Source organism: Achroia grisella, unplaced genomic scaffold, assembly GCF_030625045.1.
Source record: "Achroia grisella isolate CSIRO2021 unplaced genomic scaffold, CSIRO_AGI_Agris_v1 utg512, whole genome shotgun sequence".
In the NCBI taxonomy this organism is placed as follows: domain Eukaryota; kingdom Metazoa; phylum Arthropoda; class Insecta; order Lepidoptera; family Pyralidae; genus Achroia; species Achroia grisella.
In genome coordinates this window covers 4,082,007-4,093,114 of record NW_026712906.1, presented here as the reverse complement: position 1 = coordinate 4,093,114, position 11,108 = coordinate 4,082,007, and the positions used below count along the sequence as shown (strand labels likewise).

The following is an 11,108-nucleotide window of genomic DNA, read 5'->3' as shown; positions in this document are numbered from 1 at the left end:
ACGGTAGGCGGGAGGACTAGGAAGAGTTCCCCTCACGCGTTGAGGACGGTCCGCTTGCGGGCAACCGCCGCTGGAGTCGCGGTGATTGCGAACTCGTTCCCACAACCCCGGCATTATGGCGGCAGGGAGGAATACAATGCGATTTTTAGTGAGTAGAAGTCTCACAGTACCCGTCCGTTAAGCCCCTGGGACGGACGGATCTCCATGAGGGATATTCCCCCAAATTGTCAAGAAAAATACCTAAAAATATTAAATAATACAGATTAATAAAACATTTTCTGTATGACAGTAATGGATGAATTTAATAATTATTTGCCTGAATCAGTACAAATAATGAGGGTTTTATTAAAATATTACTCTATAAAAAAATGGTGACAATTCGAAATGCGGGCAAAGGGCAGGAAGTTTGGTATTATAGGCGAATTCTGAAAATAGATAACCCTATTTGTAAGCTATTTAGGTTACATAGATTTATCTCAGGTTAAACAATTTCAATGATAAAATTATTCCACAGTGTATTAACAATAATTTGTTGTTTATTTAATATTTGTATTATACCAGAAAACAAAACATACATACATTGTATCTATCATTTTTATACACACTAGTGCTCGCCCAGTGTTTGTTTTTATACTACGACTAGCTGTTCCCGCGACTTCGTCCGCTTTGAATTTAATTTTATTTCTAAAATAAAAGTAGCCTAAAGAACTAAAAATTGTTTTGTTCGTCTTAATTTATTCGTTCCATTAGCTACTGATAGGTTCAAACTAATACATTTACATCCTTCATCATCCCTTATTTTATCCCCATGGGGGTTGAATTTATCAAAATCATATTTAAGCGAACGTCTTCATTGCAGTAGCTCCAATCTTTAATTTCAGTTCAATCAGTCGAAAACTTAAGAAGATTTATACAAACTTTCATCCCCTATTTTATCCCCTTGGGAGTAGAATTAATCAAAATCCTTTCTTAGCGGATGCCTACGTCATAACATCCTGCATGCCAAATTTCAGCCCGATCCGTCCAGTGGTTTGGGCTATGCGTTGATAGATCACTATGTCAGTCACCTTTGAGTTATATATATACATACATACATTTCTCGTCCTAGCTATGCAGAGTATCGTCGCATGGTAAGTCTCACGTATTGATCAAACAATCTTCCACAATATTTGCAGCGAACGTTCTTGGACCCAGCCTGGTTTTTTGGACTACGTGATTCAATCCACGTGAGGTATTTAAGTTTGACCTTTTAAATTAGCTTAATTTTTAAAAGCCTTGAGAACTTAATAGCGCTAGTAGGTAGTGATAGTTTTAAAATTACTATACAAACATGTTATTCATAATGACTTGAGCGCGGGATATATTGCCGTTCATTTCCGTGGGAATCCGTGGGATTTTCGGAAAATATTCACCATAAGTATGTAATAACTGTTGTTTCTTTTTCGCAACAATTGTTTCGACTACTTCCGGAATTTTATCAGGATGAGTATAATCGATTTGTCATAGTACAGCTCATGAATTTATACTTGATTTCATTGAACCTATTGCAGTCCACTGCAGAACATTGGTCGTTACTTATATAACAATGTCAGTAGTGGTATTTCCAAACCAATATGACATTGAAACCTTACAAGAGCATATCCTTTGTTCACCCGCTGGCTTGCTTCGTAGGTAAACTGTATTTTGGTTGTAAGGTACAGATTACACAGCGAAATTATAGAAGCATATCAATTATAGGTTGAAATTAATAGCACGATACGAGGCATGGCATCTTAGTCTTCTGAAATGAACCCGGAATAATCATAGTGATAACGTGATGAGCTTTTCTTGGATATAGGAGATGGTTACCGCTAACCATTAGATGAGTCGTAAGCTTGTTTGTCATTTTAATGTTATAAAAGTAAATCTATAATAGCATCTCTATTGCATTCAGAATAAAATTGTCTGCATGAGTACCTTGATATGACTTGTTACAAAGTAACTTTGTAGAAAGTTACGCACGCATGGTATCCACTAAAGATACTAAAGATACACTATGTATACTAGATACAGATGACTGTAGAAAGTAGGTAATAGGTATATAAACTATAAAATAAAAGTTAATCTATACATATAAATAAAATTGGAGTGTCTGTTTGTAATATTGAAATAACCGTTTTTTACTACATGCATTAAAATATAAATACGGTACACACTCCAAAATAACATTTTTTACAATTTTTGTCCGTCTGTCTGTCGATCTGTTTGTTCCGGCTAATCTCTGAAGTGGCTAGACCGATTTTGACGGGACTTTTTTTGGCAGGTAGCTGGTGTAATAAGAAGTAACTTAGGCTACTTTTATTTTAGAACAAATATTTTGTTTTAGAAAAATAAAGTTATATTCCACGCGGACGTAGTCGCGGGAACTGCTAGTATATAATATATTAGCTGTGCCCGCGGTTTCACCAACGTTAAATTTCAATATAAAATATAGCCTATGTGTAATTCTGATGCATAAGCTATATTTCTGTAAAGTTTCATCAAAATTCGTTTAGTAGGTTTTGCGTGTAAAAGTAACAAACATACATACAAACTTTCCCATTTATAATATTAATTAATAACATATAAACTATATCATTATAGTACTACATTGCCAATTTTTTATCTTCAGGTTTAGTGACCAACGTGCATTTATGAGTCGAAATGAGAATGTTCGAGTCCATCCTTTCCTCAATACCAAAGTATCGTTCTTCAATGGTAAATGAGTTGGATATACCTGACGATATAACCGTGTCCCCGTACTGGACAGAGCCGGACTCTTTGACGGTCAGGAGCGACAGCATACTGTCATCTAACACTGACGAATACGAGATCAGTACAGTCAGCACCGACTCAAGCATACCATTGTCCAGAGCGATGACTGACTCGGAGATCGATTACGAACTATACAGACGGGTAAACATAATTATATTATGTATCACTATAGATATAAATAAAATTGGAGTGTCTGTTTGTAATATTGAAATAACCGTTTTTTACTACATGCAAATGAATATAAATACGGTTCATACATTAAAATAACATTTTTTATAATTTTTGTCTGTCTGTCGGTCTGTTCCGGATAATCTCTGAAAAGGCTGAACCGATTTTGACGGGACCTTTAACAAATGGTTTACCAATAATATTATAAAATTTAGAATTGTATTGCATTTATAGTTTGTTTGTAGTAAATAAATATATTTTAATTTAATTGAATAATGAATTAATTTTGATGCAGTACAAAAACAGAAGCTTCAGTGATCCGTGGGCTGAGTTGAAGGCTGCAAATGCTGCATTTCCACCTAGATATCTATCATCGCTTTATAGGTTAGTTTCTATTAGTATTTACAAGATGTATCAGGCCATCTCCCATTGGAGGATAATCGCAGTATATTGCAGAAAATCACCAATAGAGATGACATTAATTCCTGTGAGACTATAGATAAATTATAAATAATAGACTGTGAATCTAATCTGTGGAAATCTTTTTAAATAAGCAATAATAAGCCGCCTGTGTGGATGTATTCTGCTGCCAACGCCTTTTTTTTAAAACTATAACTCCATCAGACATTCAATGATTTTGCCAATACCAATTTCAAATGCTAACGGTTTTGTTTCAACTTGTCAGTTGTCTGTGAATTTGACAGTGACATTACAGAGAGGAATGGTACCTTAGTCCCCTGAATGATGATACTGGTCTTCTGCATCCTCTTTTTTTGTGGATAATAATGGTATGATGCACCCGCCCGGTTGCTAACGGTTTATGCTGGCGGAGCACCAGTGGAGGATGATAGGAGGAACATGAGGATGGTTTCCAGGAGAGGGCATCTTGACAGGGTACATTGCTAGTAATGGGGTCATCAATTTCTAAAACTTAGTCCTCGTATATGTCAATGCATGAAGGGTTTACTGGCGTGACATGAGACAGCTTATCCACCTACCCTTGGAGGGTGGAGTCTCGCCCAGAAACCCCAACCCTAACTTCCATTGGTGGTCATGGTCACACGTGTTTCGTGGTCGTTCGTGTATATAACATCTTTATTTGTCTTGGGAATAATCATCGTTATTTGTCTGAAATAAAAATTAATAATAGTGCTGCTTATAATAAAATTTAACGAGATAAAACGGTTCTTAACTCCCTAACTATTCTGTTATAGCGACGGTTGTCAGCTTCTATCGAGTGGGCTAGTTGTCAGGGTATCTTCTTTGACATTAAAGTAGTTTAAAAAAAATACAGTTCTTACGATAAATTTGTTAGTTTTCAGCCATCATTATCGTTGGATACTTTAGCGGAAGCTGCGGAGGAGCGCGTCCGTCGCTACAACGAGGAGTTACAGCTGAAGATGGAGAGGTTCTTCGACGATGAATGTCGGGTGTTCACTCCAGATGACCCTGGATTGTTGGCGTTGGAACGGGCATTAGACAATTTAGATTTGAAGGTAATAATACCTACATACCGTACCTACTGCTATCCCATATGAAGTTTTAACTGTCGATGCCGTGGTTGTAATTTATTTAATTGTTATTATTTCGGTTGTTATATTTGAATCCCATATGTTAGAAAGCGAGACTATCGCCATCTTTCGGATTGATCGATTGGTTTGTTGTTTCTTCTATAATACTTCATGGTAGAATAGAATAGAAAATCCTTTATTCAAATAAACTTCATTTAAGCATTTTTGAATAGTCTCGGAGAGCTGAAAGAAACTATTATATATTTATTTTAAGAAGACTAAATCTGACAGATTTGATTTCACGATTTATTGGGTGTAATTTACTAGACCACAACGCTCTGAGTATTACACATCGTAACCTAACAAAGAATAATTATTGTATTTCTTTCACCGAAGAATTAGTAAGAAATAGGTATATCTACATAGTTTTTAGCCGGTCAGATTTGAACTCACTTCCTTTTTTGTTTATGTCGGTAGTAACATCAGAACTAAATCAAAACACTCTCCCTTTTTGAAATTATGCAGATGCCTAGAGATTTTGATAAGACATTGTACTTATTTAACAATAACAAGACTAGTCTAATTCAATAACATTGATTTCAGTTTCTGGATTCAGATTTGGACAGCATCACGCCATGAACGAGAATTGAAAAAAAACATATCTATTTCTCTTATCATAAGATGTAGTGAAGAACAAAGTAAATACTCGTATTTTAGTGGATTTCCTAGTTACAAGCTATCAGACAAACCCGCCAGCCATTACCGTTACTGTAACTCCTGTATAGCTACTGTAAAAATGACTAGGGGTAGTCGACATTACAAAAAAAATACGTAGATGATATTCATATTTCTTTATAAATATATTTATGGTATTTAGTGGTAGAAAATAAGTCTTTGCTCATGTATCTTCCATTTATTTCTCCTTCTTTATTCTATTGTTTAGGTTCTATTACCTTATTTTGTTTTTCCCTATTACTTTCTCACTATCTCGCACACATCTATGTTTCTCTTTCACGCAACGTTCCAATTCAAGCATTCGAAATTTCTCATTCGATTTTTTATCGTAAATAGATGTGAGATTGAATATATTGAATATTCAATCTCACATCTATTTACGATAAAAAATCGAATGAGAAATTTCGATGTTATACTTAGCAAAATATCATTGTACTTGTTTTTTGCTAATACTTTATATGATTATATATTTATATGATCATATATTTTATTTTGCAATGGCGGAATTTTTAATTTTCCATTTTTCAATGGCTGATATTATAGAAGTCTTAACATCCATATTTTGCTACTAAAAATTTAATTTTCAACATCGATATATATATCATTGACGACATCGGTATTGTATCGGTTTAGCAGACCCCCTTACTTCCGATGGTCGCGTGTTCGATCCCTCGCATGGTAAAAAGATTTGTATTCATGAATATGATTGTTTGTATGTACATGTTTGTACAAAAAAAATATTTATTTATATTAGTCGTCTAGAACATCATAACACAAGTTTAACATACCTTGATCTTGCAAATAGCCCACAGTTTTTTCGACTTCTCTCCTCTGAATATTTTTGTAGTGTAAGTATAAAAAGTTGGTATTAAATAAAAAATGCAATTATGTGTAAAATGTAGTTTTAATGGGAATGATTTCCAACATTACAACAACGGTGTTTAACTATATTGTACCTAGAATGGGCATCACAATTTTATACTTAACACAATATTATGTTATACGAAACGTTCATAATGAGATATCCAAGTAATACCTTTATATGTTTCCAAAATTGTAAAAGCCAATAGTTGGTATAGTAAGTTTTATATTTTAACAAAGAAGAATTTTGAACTGTATTTTAAAAAAGTTAGGGATACAGACAAAAAAACTTTTTTATATTAGGATATAGACAAAAAAACTATTTTAATAAAGTTTTTAGAGGAAGAGTAAATAATACATAAAAAAAAGTTGAAAAGTACTTTAATCTGTCGTTTTAAGAATACAAAAGTAATTTTTAAACATCATTGTTAAAATTCAAATTGTAGAGAAAGAGAACTAGTAAGTTAAACTAACTGTAATTATTTTATTAAGAGCTCCCGATATTTCAACAAGCGCCCTGATCTATGGGAGACATTTTGCACAATTGTAAACAGCAGAGAAAAAAAATAAAATTAAGGGAAGGAAAAAGAAAAGAAAAGGAGTTTTAGTTGAGTTTTACTGTATATACGTCTGTCTGTCTCGTTGTCGCTAGCCAAAATTAAGCAGTAGTTTGGAAACAGGGACGCTGTTTCCAAACTACTACATATTTATATTAATTAAGTTCATTAAGTGTCAAGGGTGTCGTTAGTAATATGGACCCATTGCTAAGTGTCAGGTTGAAAAAAATAAATTTCTGTAATTTGTCACGATGGGCTTTTCATGTTCATCTTGCCATCCTCCACTAGTGTCCCGTAAACCGTTAGCACAGGCGGGTATACCATTCCATTATCATCTTCATTATCATTAAAAAAAAGTGTCAGTCTAAGTGTAAAAAATGTATTGAGTTTTTAAATTAATTAATGACACGGTTAGGTTTTTTATTCAATAAACCACTTTGAAATAGTCTAAATAAAGGTCACATTAGTCATATTTCATCGGACATCTCATTAGAAACATTTCATATAAAACAAACATAGCAAAAAACAAAATTAAATTACATTCATGAAGTTTTCACGATTAATAAATAAACCAAAAGTATCTGTCATCTTATAAAACTTAATATATAACCTAAATAAATATGTCATAACAACATTTTATGAAATATCAGCGCTTTGTTTCTTTTTGGATCATCAATGAGATTGTATATAAAAATAATAAATAATAAACATTTAATTTTTGGATCATATCACTTATTATATCAGTCAATTACATACAAGCATGTAATACAAAACAAGTTAGATATACAATTAAAATTTTTAAATAAACACCAACACAAAAGATTCTAAAAGTAAATATCCTGTACACGTCTAAGATCATTATTACAGCTAACATAAGAGCTGATGACCTTGAAACACCTGAACAGATCCTAACACATACTGATCATAACCTTCTGGTACCTAAAATACAAAAATCTATTTAGTTTAGGTACCAGGGAACAATATAAATTGTCAATATTTGATGCAAAATAAACATTATTATTATTATATATTCATGAACCAAATAACCATTTCGATCATATCTGCTTACTAAAAAAAAAATACATCAAAATCGGTTCATTAGTTTCATATCTAAGATGCAGACACAGACATACTTATACAACGTTATTTTTCGTCGGGGGTTAATAGTTAACTATGAGCAATAAAAAACATGTTCATTGTTAATGCGTGGGCGTTGAAGTAAACCGTTGGAATTGAATGACAGAATTACTGCACTGCTAACTTGAATGACATTGAAATTCAAATTCAAAATTCAAATTCAAAATATCTTTATTCATGTAGGTCTATTACAGACTCTTATGATATGTCAAATCTACCGTCAGTTCGGAATGATTTCGAGATGAGAAGAACTGACAAGAAACTCAGCTCGTATTTTTTTTTAATGTTGTATTGAATGAGACATAACACCGAGGTATTATGGAACTTATCCTCTCGAATGGCAACGCAAAAAAGGTACGAAGGTGATGGTGAGATGATTTTTTTTTAGACTACTCGTGGCCGCAGCTGCCCTTTACAGCTTCACCGGATGATAGGGGGCGAGTGCAGTTGGCACTCCAAATCCGCGGAAGGACTTATGGAGCGGTTAAAGGCCAACACCCGCCTGACGGATACGATTTTAGTCTGAGGGCACCGCTGGTGAGCTGATGCAACTGCAAGTGGATATATGCGACACTTGACTACTCGTATTGTCCATCTGGTGGAACAACCCTTAGAACATTCCAGTATCATACAAAAAATAGAGACATCTTATTCTACTTCATTTCAGTTTTCATTTTATAATGAGTAGACTGATCGGTCTATTGGTAAATCTGATAAATCATAATTGGACCGTGACCATTTTATGTTTTGTCTCTGTCCTTCAAATGACGAAATTAGATATAAAGACAAGGAACAACTAAAATAATTAAGTTTATAACATTTATTTTTACCGTCGTTAACTTGATGTCACATAAGTTAGCAGTGAATAAATTTTAATATAAATGCCACGATGATCACTACAATTTATTTGGTCTATCGTAGACGACAGACAATTAAACGAGCTGACTGTACCTATACTATCATAAGGTATATCGGACTAGCAGAAAGATAGAATCATTCTAGATACACAGGTTACGTATAACATAACTTACTTATAGTTGAAGAAAAAAAATAGCACGTGTGTGATTCCGGCGTCTGTACGATAAGAGCACTAATTAAGTCCAACACTAATATGCGGTCAATTTATTGACATTTATTTTAGTACTATCATATTATCATTTTCTTTGTACTTCTATCAGCTTATTTAAAAAAGAACAGTAACGTAAACTGGAATTCCGTTTAAAAACTAATTATCATACTGATAACCTCATAAAGTGAACTACAAAATCTAAGTTTTTGCTGTTTTCGCAAAGACAGTATGTCACTTAGTTGTTACTTTACGTATTGCAAAACTTTAATAGTAAGTCAGAATACAACAGAATGCATTATTTTCACAACATATATTGCGTTCTTCTAAATTTTCTAAACTTAAAAAAAATCTGTTGAGTTTGCCAGTTATTGAATCAGTAAACTGAATTGGACTGTAGAGAAAAAAATATTAATACAAAAAACATGACGGTCATAAATGTCCTACATGAATAAATAAATATTTTTGAATTTTAATTCTATTGAAATTTCAAAAAGAATCAATTATAATATTGGCACATACACAGAAGTGCCTAACCATAAAAAAAGAAAAAAAAAGCATAGATCGCTCTATGACGTTGTAACGATTGCATACTTATTTGCAATTGACATATTACAATTTACAATAAATACCCGAGTCACATGTAACAAAAAAAAATAAAAGTACTTAAAAAAGTATGTACCTATTGTATTTATTACATTCTTTTAAAACGAATCCATCTTTTAAGCTTATCAAATTTTATAATAATAGTATTATAAGTATAGACTTATATCATAAAAATATATTGCAAAAAAATCGAATGATCACTTACATTATAAATAGAATGGCAAATAAAACCATAGATAAACCATTCGCTGCCATACAAAATGGACGTGCTTCATATTCGTAAAAGGCAATCTTAACCTAAAATAATTTACTTTAATGTAAAGTAAAAATAATGTTTTATTTTCTACAGCAGCAGAGGCAACGCGGCATAATGCCATTTCTTCAATAAAGAGAATGGAATTCCATAAAGGAAACATTTCAATTATTTAGTATAGTGATCATATACCATATACAGTATATAAAAACTCTATGATTGTAAATGCATGTATTCACTACCAAAGTCATGCATTGTATTATCTGTGAATTAAAAAAAATATTTCTAATAATTTTAGATAATTTCATAAAAAGGGTTCCGTTAATGATGCTAGTTAATAAAAAGTATATTAGTATGCCTTTAATTCATATGTAAGAACATAAATTTTACATATATTCAATACTAAGTACTTTTTAATCATCGAAATAAATTTTCTATACACACAAGCATTGGAAAAAATAGAAATAGTTTATTCTTTTTTAATATTGACAGATAATAGAAACGTTTTAAGACTCTGGCAATGAATATTCTTAATTATTAATTACAGATACATGTAAAAATATACGACACAAATATCTTGCTTTATTATGCAAATAAATATTTCTATTAGTTATCCGATATTAAAAAATAAATTCATCATTATTTCTCAATATCATCAATTTTAGAGATTGACTTTGATTGATTGATTTAATGTAGCAACACCGTATCGAAATTCGGATTCAAATTAAGCTTAACTATACGTACAATTAGGAAAAATCACAGGATCATTACCACGTTTTATTTATTTTTATTGAGTCCTTGATATCTTAACTTAGTATAAAATGAAGTCGCTTCCACTATCTGTTCTTTAGATCTTTTAAACTACGCATCGGATTTTATTGCATTTTAGCATCAATAGAAGAGTGATTCAAGAGAAAGGTTTATATTTACATGTATAGTACATGTACACCCGTGCAAATCCGGGCGAGTAGCTAGTTCATAACTATACTAAAACGTGGTAATATCCTGTGATTTTTCCTAATTGTACGTATAAATAATAACCGCGTTAAACTTAAAACAAATAATTTAGAGCAAAATTAAAATTTATCACGGATTGTTGCGACATCTATTTACATACATACCTGCAATTAATACGGCGCCTCCTGATCACGGGAACATTTATTTAAAACACAAACTAAACAGTGACGAGACAGTACAACGTGTTTATTAATTCGATTATTACCAATTGAATGATTGTTTCTACCATGCTCTACAACTACTCATTCGTTCGATAATAATCGATTCTATTAGAGCACATTCTATTAAAGCATATTATTGTATACCAAAACTTTTAATACTGTGTAACATGAAAAATTTCATACTGGCAACATTATTATCTGAACATTAAAAAAAATATTTTTGAAAAGAAATGGTCTCATCCT

The 11,108-nt window shown here is 32.2% G+C and overlaps 1 protein-coding gene across 1 annotated transcript; it reads left to right on the top strand.

Moving 5' to 3' along the window:
* Positions 1–1,136: 1,136 nt before the first annotated feature.
* LOC131846818 (uncharacterized) lies at positions 1,137–5,537 on the top strand. Its single transcript, XM_059196229.1, has 5 exons — positions 1,137–1,231; positions 2,651–2,934; positions 3,257–3,345; positions 4,277–4,457; positions 5,076–5,537. Exons 2-5 carry the CDS (start codon positions 2,683–2,685, stop codon positions 5,109–5,111), a joined length of 558 nt encoding a protein of 185 aa, XP_059052212.1. The 5' UTR covers positions 1,137–1,231; positions 2,651–2,682; the 3' UTR covers positions 5,112–5,537.
* Positions 5,538–11,108: the final 5,571 nt, after the last annotated feature.

Bases quoted from the DNA above. Each gene is read 5' to 3' on its own strand.
- LOC131846818 (XM_059196229.1), top strand. From the start codon at position 2,683: ATGAGAATGTTCGAGTCCATCCTTTCCTCAATACCAAAGTATCGTTCT. The intron at 2,935-3,256 runs GTAAACATAATT...ATTTTGATGCAG, and splicing joins ATTACGAACTATACAGACGG to TACAAAAACAGAAGCTTCAG. The intron at 3,346-4,276 runs GTTAGTTTCTAT...TAAATTTGTTAG, and splicing joins TATCTATCATCGCTTTATAG to TTTTCAGCCATCATTATCGT.